The 16,078-nt window shown below is 39.1% G+C and overlaps 2 protein-coding genes and 1 non-coding gene across 5 annotated transcripts in view; all 3 read left to right on the top strand.

The window, feature by feature from the left end:
* NOL8 (nucleolar protein 8) overlaps positions 1 to 3,036 on the top strand; it is a 28,223-nt gene extending 25,187 nt beyond the window's left edge. Inside the window, exons 14-17 of the mRNA XM_025359978.1 lie at positions 513 to 639; positions 1,567 to 1,637; positions 2,182 to 2,261; positions 2,638 to 3,036. Coding sequence (XP_025215763.1) covers positions 513 to 639; positions 1,567 to 1,637; positions 2,182 to 2,261; positions 2,638 to 2,688 — 329 coding nt within the window. The 3' untranslated portion in view covers positions 2,689 to 3,036. The remainder of the gene's footprint in view (positions 1 to 512; positions 640 to 1,566; positions 1,638 to 2,181; positions 2,262 to 2,637) is intronic.
* Positions 3,037 to 6,726: 3,690 nt separating this feature from the next.
* The window catches only part of IARS (isoleucyl-tRNA synthetase), an 83,153-nt gene continuing 73,801 nt past the window's right edge, over positions 6,727 to 16,078 (top strand). Inside the window, exons 1-6 of one of the 3 annotated variants that reach the window (XM_025360817.1) lie at positions 6,733 to 6,872; positions 11,004 to 11,129; positions 12,135 to 12,291; positions 12,498 to 12,617; positions 13,785 to 13,867; positions 14,571 to 14,688. In XM_025360817.1, the coding sequence (XP_025216602.1) occupies positions 11,011 to 11,129; positions 12,135 to 12,291; positions 12,498 to 12,617; positions 13,785 to 13,867; positions 14,571 to 14,688 (597 nt within the window). In that variant the 5' untranslated portion in view covers positions 6,733 to 6,872; positions 11,004 to 11,010. Of the gene's footprint in view, positions 6,911 to 11,003; positions 11,130 to 12,134; positions 12,292 to 12,497; positions 12,618 to 13,784; positions 13,868 to 14,570; positions 14,689 to 16,078 lie in introns of all 3 variants that reach the window. The other 2 variants (XM_025360819.1, XM_025360818.1) reach the window with 2 other exon arrangements.
* LOC112608817 lies at positions 7,859 to 7,991 on the top strand. Its single transcript, XR_003116100.1, has one exon. It is a non-coding gene; the product is annotated as a small nucleolar RNA SNORA84 (small nucleolar RNA).

The raw sequence follows: 16,078 nt of genomic DNA, 5'->3' as shown, positions 1-16,078 counted from the left end.
TTAAGTACCTGGGAAATTTTGAAGACTTGCGAGGTGATTGTCTTGATCTTATAGCAGTAGTTTTTTCAGCAGTTCTAGCAAAAAGTTTTGGGTATTGAAAATGTAAAGACATATTCCTTTTCTCATTTATAGACAAGAGGGAAACCTGATTTCCCTGTATCATGTTATATTTTAGGTTTCTCATGCTAGCACAGATGCCATGGTTATTTTAGGTGTCATTTTAAAAAATTATATAGCTCATTTATAAACCTTTAGTTTTTATACTTTTTTACATTACTGCTGTCCTTATCAGATCATTCTAGCGACGCCAAAATTATCATAGTAGCTTCTGAAAATATTTGAAAAATCTAAGAAGATGATACTACCTATTTTTTGATACGATTTTAAATTAATGATTAACATATTGGAACTTTAGATATGTCTACATGGTAAAAGTAATCAAATGAATGTGTTCAGAAATACTTGGCTGTGGAGTTACAATCCCACCATCTTTTGTTGTCATAATGATATAGAGACCTACAGAGTCGAAACAGTGAAACCTGGAAAGATTGTCTGGCAGGAAGACCCTCGTTTCCAAGACAGCAGTTCAGAAGAGGAAGATGTTACTGAAGAAACAGATCACAGAAAGTCCAGTCCTGGGTAAGCAATTTGTTTCTTTGCAGGCATAGTTCATAATTTGTAAAATCTGAATTAGACATGTTTAGAAATATTTTAGCTTCTGCTCACATGACGACTAAATTGTCTTATCTCAGCTTTTTTTTTTTTTTTGAAATGGAGTCTCGCTCTGTCACCCAGGTTGGAGTGCAGTGGCATGATCTCAGCTCACTGCAACCTCCACCTCCTAGATTCAAGCGATTCTCCTGTCTCAGCCTCCCAAGTAGCTGGGATTACAGGCACGTGCCACCACACCTGGCTAATTTTTGTATTTTTAGTAGAGACGAGGTTTCACTATGTTGGCCAGGCTGGATTTGAACTCCTGACCTCAAGTAATCTGCCCACCTCAGCCTCCCAAAGTGCTAGGATTACAGGCGTGAGCCACTGCGCCTGGCCATCTCAGTGTCAGAGTGTTCTCTAGCCTTTTTATAATGGAGAGTGTGTTTCCTTTTCCATGAGATTTGGATAGCACTAAGGGGAAGATAGGATGTGCATAGAAAAGGGAAGGTAGCCTGACAGTGAAGTCACTGGTCTGGAAACAGGATGCTGCAGTTGACTGGATGCCTACCCATAGGAGGCACTGGCAACTGGGGTAGCAGTGATGGGAGTGAGAGTATCAGCAACCAACACAGGAAAGATAGAGGTTCTACTTAAACAAGTCTTCATTATCAAAGCTTCAGATAGAAGAACGTTAGAGGGAGGGTTATTTTAACTCAGGGCAAAATGTGCAAAATACAAAGCAGATATATTTAAGAGTATTGCTCACCTGGATTCTAGAGGGAAAAGAAAAAAAAAAGATATACATAAGAAATAGTGTATTTATGTTTTGAATATATTCTTAAATATTGAAATTAAACCAACCAATACCTATCTGTTTTTCTCTCTCTCTCCCTTTGTCCTCTTTCTTTTCAGAGAAGCACCATTACTTGAGAAAGAGACCACTAGATTTTTCTTTTTCTCTAAGAATGATGAAAGACTTCAAGGTCAGTCCATTTTTTTCATCAAATCACATACATGGAACAGGTAATAGTACAGCTACAATAATTCACATCCAGGAATTTTGACCATTGGTAGTGTCATGTGGTTTAACCCCGTTTGTTCACACTGATGAATGTTAACTTGTAAAGCTGTCAAGGACTGAGAACTCCCCACTCACCACTTTCTTTGCCCACTCATTCTCATCGGCAAAGGCTTGTTTTGTTCCAGGGGCTTCCTTAGATGTTAGGCATACAAAACCCCTAAGTTTTTAATACCATAAAAGTCCATGTGAAAACTCAGGGTGTTGGTGAACTCATTTCTGAAAGCCTAGCATAAACAAAGTTTCATAATAGTAAATGATATATATAAACACTAAATACTATATTTTTCATTTGGAAAGAAAGAATACTAATTTTTAAAAATAAGTAGAAACTGAGGGAAAAGAATGATCTTAACTAGAATTGGAGACCTTGATAATGCCAACACTTAGAATATTACCCATTTTAGTAGTAGTTTGCTGCCTCATCTTTCTTGTTTTTCCCCTAGTAGGTTCTGACTTATTCTGGAGAGGAGTAGGAAGTAATATTAGCAGGAACTCTTGGGAGGCCAGAACAAACAACCTGCGTATGGTGAGTGATTGTTTCTCCGTGTTATTTCCTAAAATAGACATGTTGTTGTCTATCTAGAATTACAGTGCTGAAAGGGAACTCATGAATGGTATAGGTGAGGAGACCGCAGACTGGCCCAATTGAGTGACTGGTCCCAGAGTCCAGCCAAGTCTATTAAGTAACAGGAAAGCATCAGATTTTTCAAGACTGAATTGTAGTTCCCATTATAAACATTTAATGCCAAAAATGCCAATATCTCTTGTTCATTTCAAAACAGCACTTTCAAAATAGGTTTCCACAGCCCTGACAGTGAGAATAACCTAAGTTTTACTTCTATCTACTGAACATCTTAAAAACAATTTGTTTATTATTAACAAAGCCTTTTTTTCCCCCCTAGGATTGTCGGAAGAAACATAAAGATGCAAAAAGGAAAATGAAACCAAAATAATAAATGTCAGTTGGTTTTGATACTGAATGTGAACAAGGCTTACCTAAGGAAACTGACTCAGAAAATAGTTTTAGCTGACAAAGAAGAAATTTCAGAGTGAAGGAATTTTAAAAATTTGGCTAATGGAATATCATTCTGGTTGCCATCTTTTTCTATGGAACTCCTCTGCATTTCTTCCTAGTTACTTCAAAAAATTAAATTCCACTTCTTAAAAAAGGAAGCACAAGATAGTCCTCGAAAATACTTTTTGTATATAATCTCTGCCCTCTATCCTGAGTAACTAATGGACATCTTCTCATGCAAGGTTTACATGAAGCTTTTTTAAATAAATGGGTCAAAGTACTTGTATTTTCCAGCCTAGGCTTTGTGTGAATTATAGGCTATTTGAAATGTTTATTTCTGATTATGTCAAATACACCTTCCATTTTGTCATTTTTGTTTAAGCTGATGAATTACAAGTCAGCGTTGAGTTTTATACTTGTGTTTTGGTGAATAGCTAGCTGAAATATAGGACACTGCAGACCAATATCATATAAGAGTTCTGTGAGGCCCAGGACAGGAAGCCAAATACAGAGTTATCTTGTCATTGGCCTCTAGGAATTAGGGAACAACATCTAGATGCAGACCAGTCCCAAAATTCTAATTAAACCAAAAGCTTATGAAAAATACCAAGTGTCTGAAAGATAGGTAGTCACAATTAGGAGTCAGGACCCTGAGCCCAAATAGGGAAACAGATTTAATATTACATTAAATAAACCAACCTGCCTAGATTTCAAGACATGCCTCCTATCAAAGTGGGCTCTGTGTGAAATAGTATTATATAGGCCCAGTACAGTGGCTCAAACCTCTAATCTTAGTACTTTGGGAGGCCGAGGTGGGCAGATCACCTGAGGTCAGGAGTTCAAGACCAGCCTGGACAACATGGCGAAACCTCATCTCTACTAAAAATACAAAAATTAGCTGGGTGTGGTGGCCCACACCTGTAATGCCAGCTACTCAGGAGGCTGAGACAGGAGATCACTTGAACCCAGGAGGCAGAGGTTGCAGTGCCGAGATCACGCCACTACACACCAGCCTGGGTGACAGCGTGAGACTCCATTTAAAGAAAAAAAAAAAATAGTATTACATAGACAGTTCTGAGGGCCTATCATTGAGCCATGATGTGTGTACATAAAATTAGTATTTATTGATTTACCTATGCTGAATATAAACTCTTAACTGTTGGGATTTCATCTGGTGTGTTAACCATTATGTCCCCAGGGCTTATGCTCAGTATGTGTTTTTAATAAGGGTCCAAGGAACTAAATAACTTGAAGAGTCATTCTGGATTCCTAGGTTTCCAAAACTTCAGACTTCAAGGAGCGTGGGGACAACTACACAGCAGGATAAATAATTCACACGTTCTACCTTCTCTTGATGTAGATCACAGTTTATACCTTATTTTCTACTGCTGCGTAGGAAATCATCTCAGTAACAATCATTTACTCACAAATACTGCAATTTGGTCAAAACTCATTACGGACTGCTGATCTGTGCTCTGTGTGCTTTCACTGGGGTGGTTCAGCCAGGGCTACAGGATCTGCTTCTAATATGGCCCACTCAGTCCCTGTTCATGGGCTTCCTTACAGCATGGCAACAAAGCTCTAGGAGCAAGTATTCTCAGAGGCAGGAAGCAGATGCTGCCAGTCTCTTAAGGCCTGGCTCAAAAACTGGCTCAGAGTCACTTCACTGATTCTATAGGTTTAAACTGACACACACACCCAACCAGACTGAAAGGGAGGGGACACAGATCCTCACTTCTCAGTGGGAGGAGTGTCAGAATGTGTGGCCATAATTTAAATCCAGCACATGCTTCACAAGCAGACAAGTAACATCAACTAGCCTTTCCCACCCCCAGTTCCTGCTCCCCAGATAAAATCACCTTCAGCAATTTAATTTCTCTAGTATTTATCTCCATGTTTCTACCTAACATGCTTATGCTCTGATTTCTTGATTTTTCACTACCAGACACTACATATTCTGAAGACGTGAAAAAATTATTCACCTCTTCAGTCCAAGTAATATATTTTGACTACAGTTAACTTTTTGGCTGGAATTTTTTCATTTGCTTAACTTTTTCTAGATTTAGTCTTCCCATACCTTCCAACTGTGGGACATGATGAGGTTTCTCTTCAAATAGCCTGATCAATCCTTTATTCTTTAATTCATAGTACCTCCCTCCTCCCTTTTTCCTTCCTTTCTGCCTTTGTTACATGCCTAGACAGGCCACAGTGCCAGGTGTTATCAGTACCAGCTCACATTGCTTTCCTTATCTGGAGAGACCAGCTCTCTAGCTCATTACACACCCCTTCCCCCTTTCCCCTGTCTCTTACATGCCCACCTTATCTAAAGAAAGTTAAAATGTTTAACCAAGCAGGGTTAGTTTAGATTGTGAGGCCCAACTCCAGCCAATGGAGAAAAGGTACAGGGGCAGGGTTTGCATCAGGGAGAAAGGCTCTCGTGCCCCTTTGTTCTGGTGTGCTCTCATGGTGACTGGCCAAGAAGCAGCACCCCTCTGCACAGAAGTAAATTGCTTCGCTGAAAATCCTTTTTGAATGTTCAATTTCCTTAGGATTTTGAGCATTATTTCCAAGACAATAGTACTATTAATATAAATGTTTCTCAATCAAATTTTTAAATAATTAGACTTGGCCTACCTCCCATTTGTCCAAGAGCCCTCTGTCTGGCTCTAATCTGGGCTCTCTGGATAGGTGACAAAATTGAACCAAACAAGGTGGCAGGAATGTGAAAACTTCAAACACATTCCAAATACTTTCAGTTAATTAACAAGATTTGCAGCTACTAAATTATGTACGTTATGTGAGTATAGTCATGGAACATTGAGTTACCCGTGATGGAGGACATGAAACCACTTTTATCCTTCACACAGGGCCAAGATGGTAAGTAAAGTAGAATATATGCTAAACAGACTATCAAAATGTTCCTAAACTTAATAAGATACTGCATTCTACCTATTCTAGGCCAGATCAATTTTTCATATCCCTCTAATGGATACAATAAGCAGTAATTGAACTACTATATTGATTGGCAAGATCCAGAATTTCCTTTAGAGGCTCTGGGGCCAAAGCCCGAGGCCTACTGCCCTTTGCAAGGCTCCAGATTTTAACCAGCAGATCAGTAAGGTACCAAGCAGACTCATAGCAATGAAAATAAGTATGCAGGGCGGGTGCAGTGGCTCATGCCTGTAATCCCAACACTTACGGAGGCTGAGGCAGGCAGATCGCTTGAGCCCACAAGTTTGAGAGCAGCCTAGGCAACACAGCAAGACCCCGTTGCTAAAGAAAATACAAAAATTAGCCGGGCGTGGTGGCGCTAGCCTGTAGTCCCAGCTACTTGGCCAGGGATGAGATGCGAGGATCATCTGACCCGGGGAGGTCGAGGCTGCAGTGAGCCATGACCGTGCCACTGCACTCCGCCTGGGCGACAGAATGAGACCGCTTCTTAAAAAAATTGTTTCTGCAATGTTTTCATTACCGGAAACATTTTAAGTAAAATACAATAAAACTTTTAAACCTGGTTGTCAGGCCCTTCCTTCCCTTTTGTTATTATCGTTTCACGTAGCCATTTACGATAGGAGAAGCGGCTTTGGGGTCAGCGGCTCAGGGCCCAAAAGTATAATTATTAAAGCCATCTCTCCGGAAATTGCTGTTTGTCGATATGAATTTCAGGTACGAAGTGTCCAGTCAGATTAATACAAACGCAAACAAGATGAAGCCCCGACCTCCGCGCCCCTTCCCAGTGGGCCTTCACCTACACAGACGTGCCCACAACCCGAGGGCGACCTCGGTCTACACTACGGGAACGGATACCACCCGCATGCACAGCGCCGCACTCAGCGCCGGCTCGTTTTCCAGGCGGAGCCGCAAAGCCAGCAAGCACCACCGTCGCACCACACGGACGAGTGGGCGTAATCATGTCCGCCGTGACCAATCGGCGCCTGGCTTGTTGGCAGGTGTCAGGCAGCGCGCACTGATTGGCCGGTGCGAAGCTGGCCGCCTTCCCTGGATCCCGCATTTTCAGCGCGTTGCATCACCTCCACGCGCCGGGTCGCAGCTTGGACGCCGGGAGAATTTTTTCCACGCTTGCTGGCCTCCGGGGCTGTCCAGGCACGGGGGGCCCCTCAGGTACGCTTTTTCTTCCCTGCAGGATCCGGCCCTCAAAGGTGAGGGTCACGCACGCGTTACAGCCCCGAAACAGTAGCACAAGATTTAATTTTTAAAAGAACGTGTTTCTTCGGGGCTTGCCATTCGTTCGTTTCCAGCCTTAGGAATTTATGGTCGCCTTTTTGAATGAGTGGTGTTTGAAATGAGTAAAATCTTTTGCGAATGATATACATAGTATAAATTGGTATAGCTGTGACTTTATGTATAGGCAGTACTTTTTTTATATGTTCTAATTTATTACCTTTAATGGCTGAGTACTTGATGTACCGTAATTTACTTCAGTCACCCTATTTAAATTGTTTTCAGTTATTTGCCTGCAGAAACAATTATTCGGTGAATGTCATTGTATACATATTTTGTACATTTGCGTGAGTATACCTGTGGAGTCTATGTTAATAGGATATAACTAAATTGAAGAAACGTTTGAGACGGTCCCACCTTCAGGTTACATTTGACTTAATAGGTTATGAAGACCTGAGAATAAAAGGGGAAGCAGAAATTGATTTAGAGGAGAATGAAAAGGGGGAACAGAAATAGACTTATAGGTAGGATCCACATGACTTGATGATTACTTGGATGTGTGTATTTTCTGAGCAGTGTTGGGGTGACTCAAAAATGTTATGCCTAGGTAATGAGAAGAGTATTGGAAACGCTAATACGGTAGAGTTAAAAAGGGAAGCAATGGTGGAAAGAATTATCATGGTTTTAGTGTGTGTTTCTAAAATATATTGAGGCAAAATAATATGAATTAATGTGAATCATATGTAGTGAATATCGAAGAAGGTGGTCTCGAAATTGCTGAACGGGAAGTTGAGGTTAAGATGACCTGAAGGAGTTGTGGAGCGGGAAAGAGTGAAGGGCCTGGATTACAATAAGAGGGAAGCAAAGGGGATGGCGTCCCTCTGCACAACAAGGTTGTTTTGCAAGGTTAACCTGCCCTGTCCCCTGCCCTGTGGTTGCTGGATGCTGTTGTGCATATACAGCTCTCCAGTGGATTCGATGGGCCATAGCAATCCTGTGATTTATGCATGGAGGCTGCTTCTCCTCAGCAGCCGCCATAGCCCGGTCACTGGTACATGGTTCTTCCTGAATAGACAGTACTGTTATACTGAGTCTTTATGCTTGGCATAATAGTGCAGTGATTCTTAATCTTTGGGGAAAGTAGAGACTCCCTAAAAAACACAGTAAAAGCTGAGTGAGCTGGCCAGGCCTAGTGGTTCACGCCTGTAATGCCAGCCCTTTGGGAGGCGGGCACAAGAGGATCCCAGCCCAGGAGTTGAAGACCAGCCGGGGCAACATGGCAAAACCCTGTCTCTACAAACCACCCCTCTCCAAAAAAGAAAGAAAAAAAAAAAAAAAGCTGAGTGTGGTGATGGTGATGCATAACTGTAGTCCTAGCTACTTGGGAGGCTAAGCTGGGAGGATCACCCGAACTCAGGGAGGTGAAGGCTGCAGTGAGCCGTGTTTGTGCCACTGCACTCCAGCCTGGGTGACAGAGTGAGATACTGTCTCAAAAACAAAAACAAAAAAGTAATGGTCCTCTTCTCAGAAAGCTTAAATCTTATTTTCTCAAAAACAAAAAATCAGATAGATATTCCTGAATAATTGTCAGAACAGTGCAAGAGTGGTGTTGTTCAGACTGTGATGTGAATGCTCATCCCCTCAGGATCTTGTTAAAATGCAGGTTCTGACTCCTAGGTGTGAGGTGAGGCTGGTAAGTCTGCATCTCTAATAAGCTCCCACAGATGTGGGCCGTAGTAGGACCAGCCTTGAAGAGATTAGAATGTGTTGGTATCTCAAAGTCTGTTAGTCTTCAGATAACAATCCCATAAGTCTGAGTTGGCCTCTAATAAGGTACCCAGTGAACCTAAATAAATCAGTAAATGCACAAACACTTACTTTGGTCCTTGAAAGGCTAGAGGTTATAGTAAGAGTTGAAGATCTAAAATGCCTTACAACTTCCATTTAATACCTTTTAATGGTATACTGTGATCGGAAATAGCTATTTCAGTTAGTTAAACAGCCCAACTGTTCTTGTCCCGTTTTTTCTTAAACTTAGAGGCACTCACACATCTGAAAAATTAATGAGGGTAAAAGAAAATGAAAGATACTACTTTCACAGACTTTTGTGTGTGTGTGATAACTTGAATAAATAACTTGCTTAGACTGTGATGTTTTGATGCTTTCAAAACTGTTTGAGGTATGTAGTAGTGTGTCTTTTCCTGTGGAGTTTGTTACCCTGGACTGTTGCGGTTCTTGAGTACTTAAGATTTTTTATCTTCTCTGTTTGTTCTCTTATTAGCAATTCTATCCCACTCTAATCTGATATTGACTTGGAAAGCTTGTCACCCACCTTGTTAGAATTGTTAAGTAAATATAAATAGACTTTGAGAAGGAAAAGTCTCAAGGATGGCTCACTAGATACTTAAATCGCAGATTGATCAAGTATCTCTGCATGAGGTTATTAGCAAAACATTTTAAAAGACACTTTAAGATTTTTCTCACGGGACTAAACCAGAAAGGTATAGGGCTCATCCTTCATAAAAATCATGAATAAGCAATAAAAAGGGTAAAATAGAAAACTGGAATCTATATTCGAATGTGAGATTCTCATCTTTTTAGCTTTAAGATTTTTAAAGTTTTACCAGTTTTCCTCAAAGAGAATATGAAGTTACTTCAAAAGAACTGATTTCTGTCATGTGAGTGTAGGTAAGAAAATTCTTAGTTACTTTGAGATATTTTTCTTCAGATTATCAATGAGTTTTTTTGCACCATCGGATAGAATTGCCGAGATTTTCTTGCTTACTTTTGGAAACATTGTCTACCATTACTGAATATTAAATAATACTGTGTACCCCTCCCTCACACCATATACAAAGATAACTCAAAATGATTTGTGGCCTAAATGTAAGCGAAAAATCTGTAACCTTGTTTAGGTAATGGTTTATTAGATGACACCAAAAGCTCAAGCAGCAAAACTAAAAATAGACGAATTGGGCATCATTAAAATTAAAAATCTTTGTGCTTCAGAAAATGCCATCAAGAAAATAAAAAGATGGCCCACAGAACAGGAGACAACTTTTTATAAATCATATATCTGATAAAGGATTTATATCCAGAATATATAAATAACCCTTAAAACCCAACCACAAAAAGAGCCCAGTTAGAAAATTGGCAGAGAATAAATAAGTATGTATCCAAAGTGGATACACAAATGGCCATTAAGCACATGGAAAGACACTCAGCATCATTAGTCCCTAAGGAAATGCAAATCAAAACCAGGAGATACTATTTAACATCTCCTAGAATGACTGTAATCCAAAGATGGATAATAAGATGTGCTGGGTAGGATCTGAAGAAATTAGAATCCTCACTCACTGCTGAGGGAATGTAAAATAGTACAGTCACTTTGGAAAACATTTTGGCATTATCTCAAAAAGTTAAATACAGAATTATCATGTGACCCAGAAATTCTTCTTCTAGCTACAAACACAAGAGAAATGAAAACATGGATCCACACAAAATTTTATACATGAATGTTCATAGCAGCGTTATTCACAATTATCAAAAAGTGGAAACAATGCAGGTATTCAGGAAATGATGAATGGATAAACAAACTGTGGCATATTCATGAAATGGAATACTATTCAGCTATCAAAAGTAATGAAGTACGAATACATATTACATCATGGATGAGCCTTGAAAACATGCTAGAGAAAGGAAACCAGATGCAATAGGCCACAGATAGATGATTCTTACAAATTTTCACATTTATATGAAATGTCCAGAATAGGTAAATCTACAGGGGCAGAAAGAAGATAAATCGTTGCCACTGGCTATGGAGAAGAAAGAGTGGGGAGTGACTACTAATGGTTTTGGGGTGTTTTGGTGGGGAGGGGAGGTTGAAAATGTTTTGAAATTAGATATTACTAGTTATACTACCTTGTAAATGTGCTAAAAAACCACTGAATTGTACTCTTCGTACATTACAGTATGTAAATTGTACATCAGTATACACCCATGTTAGTAATATGGTACTCTGTTATTCCTAGATTTCTCTTTTGACACTAATAAATTTGATTTCTTTTGCAGCAACAAAATGGTTCAACAAGTTCCAGAAAACATAAATTTTCCTGCGGAAGAAGAGAAAATCTTGGAGTTTTGGACTGAATTTAATTGTTTTCAGGAATGCTTAAAGCAATCAAAACATAAACCAAAGTATGTGAATTTTTTAGGTTAAGAGAAAGTCCTTAAGAATAGTCATTTTTTAGACTGAATTCCATTAAAGCAGATACTCTCTTTTTTTTTGTTTTGTTTTTGAGATTGAGTCTTGTTCTGTCACCCAGGCTGGAGTGCAGTGGCACAGTCTCTGCTCACTGCTACATCCACCTCCAGGATGCAAGTGATTCTCCTGCCTCAGCTGAGATTACAGGCGCCTGCCGCCACGCTGGCTAATTTTTGTATTTTTAGTAGAGACGGGATTTCACCTTGTTGCCCAGGCTGGTCTCAGACTCCTGACGTCAAGTGATCCACCTGCTTCGGCCTATCAAAGTGCTGGAATTACAAGTGTAACCACCATGCATGGCCTAAAGCAGATACTCTTCATTAATCCTTCTATTCCCAGAATCCCCCAGCTGTCTGTATAATGGGTACTCAGTAGTAGATATACATTGAATGAATGAGTTCTCAGTTATTAGGGTAAATTTGGTTTCTTTAAAAGGTCATCTGAGTAGAATTTATGTCACCCTCTGTGTCACCCTCTTTCCACCTTTATCTTCATCACCACCCTCATATAGGCACTTATACCTAAGTACCCCATAGAAGGCTACTATAGTAGTCCTCATTCACCTGAAAGAGACTAGTCCTTTAATCACTGTTTTCATTGTATATCTCCTCTGGTCAAAAACTTTATGAAAGAGGGGTTTATTCCCCTATTTTACTGATGAGATAACTCAAGATCAGGATAAATAACTTGCCTTATGTCATGAAACTAATAAACGAAAAATGAATAATCACATGGAGGTCTCTGCAGCTTTACCGCAATTATAGCCTTTCTGAAGGCAGGACCACCAGTAAATATCAAATCAATTATGTCTGTCAATTTCCTGACCTTGCTGCTTTTCTCCTTCCTAAAGACTCCACTATGACCACAGCTATCTATAGAAAAATGCTTTAAATTTTGGTTGTTTTTAAATGACTTAATATATTTTTATTACCTCTTAGATTTACCTTCTATGATGGTCCTCCTTTTGCGACTGGACTGCCTCACTATGGACATATACTTGCGGGTACAATTAAAGATATAGTTACAAGATATGCTCACCAGAGTGGGTTTCATGTTGACAGAAGATTTGGATGGGATTGTCATGGCTTACCTGTGGTATGTTTGAGTATCCAGCTTTATAATTTTCTGATTTTTTAATAAGCATTAGATTTCATGTAATATGTTCAAGTATGATGAATGTTGACTGTCAGACCTTCCAATTCATTTCTATAGTATTTGTAGTTTGATTTGTTTTCTAGAGTTGCATAGTTGCAGTTGTTTTCATTGGGCAGAGTGGTAACAATCTTATCACAAATTTTCAGGAGTATGAAATTGATAAGACACTGGGAATCAGAGGACCAGAGGATGTGGCCAAAATGGGGATTACAGAGTATAACAATCAGTGCCGAGCAATTGTGATGAGATATTCTGCTGAGTGGAGGGTATGTTGGGTTATTTTCAGTAGAATGAACAGAAAATGTAGTTATTAAATGGGCATTGAAATGGTTTGTGGTCCCTTGTGCTTTTTTTATTAATTTACTTTTTGTAGAAAAAGTATTAGCTTCCACTTTCAACCCTGTTACTTAAACTGTTAGCTTAGACTGAATCATCTCTTTTCTGACTTCTGTGTGCCTAAATTGGTCTAACTTTCTTGAATGATCACCAATAGGGAAAAATCTGATAAGTATAACGTATATATATAGGCCTTTTCTTTTTTTCTCAAATACTTTTTTCAATTTTTTAACTTTTCATTTTGAAATAATTTGACTTATTAAACAATTGAAAAAGTAGTATGATGAGTTCCCCTATATCCTTCATCCATCTTTTCCAGCTGCTAACATCTTCAGTAACCATAGTATTAATAGAATTTTCAAAAGCAGTTGCCCCATTAATTTTTATTTCTGACCAATCACATATTGCCTTCAGTTGTTGTGTCTTTTTAGTCTCACTTGAGTATGGAACATTTATTTAGTCTTTTGTCTTTCATGGCCTTCTCACTTTTGAAGATTGCAGAGCAGCTGTTTTCTAGAATGTCCCTCAGTGTCTGAGGTTTCCCGATTTAGGTTATGCATTTTTGGTGACAATGCCACAGAAGTGATGCTATGCCCTTCTCAGTGCATCGTATCAGGTGGCATGTGTTGTTGTTATGTCTCATTGATGGTGATAACTTTGTTCACTTGGTTAAGGTGCTATCAACTTTCTGCTTTGTAAAGTTGTAGTTTTTCCTTTGTAATTAAGAAGTATATTGTGGGGAGGTTCTTTCCAAATATTCTTTGTCTTGTCATACATTCACTTATTAATTTTAACATCCATGGATGGTTTTTGCCAGTAATAATTATACCTGTGATATTTGCCAAGTGTTGGTTTTGGCAGACTTTTATAAATGAATATTTATACTTGTAAATAACATTTTGTGCATGTAGAATGAATGCCAAGAAAACTGGTTCTTAACCTTACATAGTATGTTGTTGGCAATATAGATTTACTTGTACCATTGATTATTCTATTTTCCCAAAATTTTTATATGTGGTGACCATAGAAGTAAACAAACGTTGATGTAGAATTATAAATATCATTGTCTAATACTGTTCTAATATTAATGTTTAAAGTCTACTGTTAGCAGACTTGGCCGATGGATTGACTTTGACAATGACTACAAAACTCTGTATCCACAATTCATGGAATCTGTCTGGTAGGTTTATTTAAAATTGTAAATATGATAAATATTCTATAAATATTCTGTTGTATTGATTATTGGAAAAGTGCACTAGCATGAATCAGTTTATTTTTGAGTCCATCATTATTTCTCTGAAAATCTTTGGGAACAGGTTTGTTTTTGAATGTAGGACTTTTCTTGTTATTTTTTTGAGACTGAGTCTCACTCAGTTACCCAGGCTGGAGGGCAGTGGCGCAGTCTTGGCTCACTGTGACCTCTGCCTCTCAGGTTCAAGCGATTCTGCTGCTTCAGCCTCCTGAGTAGCTGGGATTACAGGCACCCACAACCATGCTTGGCTAATTTTTGTATTTTTAGTAGAGATGGGGTTTCACGTTGTTGGCCAGGCTGGTCTCGAACTTCTGACCTAGGTGATCCACCTCAGCCTCTCGAAGTGCTGGGATTACAGACGTGAGCCCCTGCGCCCAGCCTGCCAATTGCTTCTCTTAGTTAACATTATGTCTTAAACATCATTTGATATCAGTAGATATTAGCATTTTAATGTCTACCTGATGTCTTACTATATTGATCTGTTATAATTTACCAGCCGGTCTCCCAATGGAAGACATTGTTTTTTCACTTATTTGGCAGACAGAAACTCCAAACAGAAAATGGTGTAAGTGATTGCTTTTTCAGAAAGAGAATTTTGGTTATGTAATTGTGAAACTCCATCTCTTACCAGGTGGGTCTTCAAACAACTCTATGATAAAGGCCTTGTTTATAGAGGTGTGAAAGTCATGCCCTTCTCTACGGCATGTAACACTCCACTGTCCAACTTCGAGTCACACCAGAATTACAAGGTACGTGAAATGTAGAGACATTATTCAGCATTGAGTTCTGTAGGTGGAAGTTGAATAGTTATGATCACAGTAGGTATTCCCAAGTACACCCAATGTGGAATGTTGCCCACGACATCAGTCACTTTGGCCAGTTCTTACTGAGTGCTGAAAACATTGCCAGTTAGTAGACTAAGGCTCTGTTAAGATGAGGGATTTTTTTTCCACATTGGATTTATGATGTGTCTTAATGTGATAGGTTTTGCTTGTTTTGACCGTATTTTTGTTCCTCTCTGTTGGGTTAACAAGTCCAGCTTTGACATACTTCCCTGTAGTCATCATTTCTTAAAGGTTGGGTAATTTTATGCCTTATCTGGGACCTCATGATACCATTTATTTGTTAACAGTATTTGGAAAAAAATTAATTTGAGATGCCAAATGGTATTTATCTTTCTTCTGATGAAATAAAATCAGTTGTTGTTGTTGGTATGATTGAGGTGTTGAGACGTGTTTGATGTTTACAGGGTATACTGTTATACCATATCTAGACAGATATTAAATACTAGTGAGTCTTCTGAAATGTGAACTTTCTCTTCTCATGTGTGTATACTGAGTTGTTTTCCATTTTGAGAGTTTATCTGACCCACTGTTTTTAAAGGATGTTGACTTGTTTGGAATTCTTGTTTCATGGCCTAGGTTTGAAAATTACATTAGTAAAATTTGCCTTTCAAAGCACTTTTTATTTATAGAATGCTTTCACATATCCTGTTTCATCTTTGTAAATCCTTGTAAGGCAGGTATGATGATTTCTGTTATCTCCTTACTACCTCTCTGATTGTGCTCATGTTTGTATTTTTTTAGTAAAATATTTTAAGCACTTAACAGGATAGAGAATAATGCAGTAAACACAAGGTTTCCAAGGCTTACCTTTGTCAAATCTTAATATATTGCTATATTTGGTTGCTTTTTTTTATTTAGTTTTTTTTTTGAGACGGAGTCTCGCTCTGTCACCCAGGCTACAGTGCAGTGGCGTGATCTTGGCTCACTGCAACCTCCGCCTACCGGATTCAAGCAGTTCTCTGCCTCAGCCTCCGGAGTAGCTGGGAGTACAGGTGCCCACCACCACGCATTTTTAGTAGAGACAGGGTTTCACCATCTTGGCCAGGCTGGTCTTGAACTCTGACCTTGTGATCCACCCACCTTGGCCTCAAAGTGTTGGGATTACAGGCGTGAGAGACTGCGCCCAGTCTATTTGGTTGCTTTTTAAAAACACTTGAATATGGGCAGTTTCAGGGACATGTAAAAGTAGACAGAATGGTATAATTAATTTCTGTAGGCCCATTAAGGCCCCCAGCAACCAATGACTGGCTAATTTTGCCTCATTCATACACATATTCTTTCCCACTTTCCTCCC

This window comes from Theropithecus gelada, chromosome 15 (assembly GCF_003255815.1).
Source record: "Theropithecus gelada isolate Dixy chromosome 15, Tgel_1.0, whole genome shotgun sequence".
Taxonomy (NCBI): domain Eukaryota; kingdom Metazoa; phylum Chordata; class Mammalia; order Primates; family Cercopithecidae; genus Theropithecus; species Theropithecus gelada.
The sequence above is the reverse complement of the archived record's forward strand: the minus strand, read 5'-3'. Positions and strand labels throughout refer to the sequence as shown.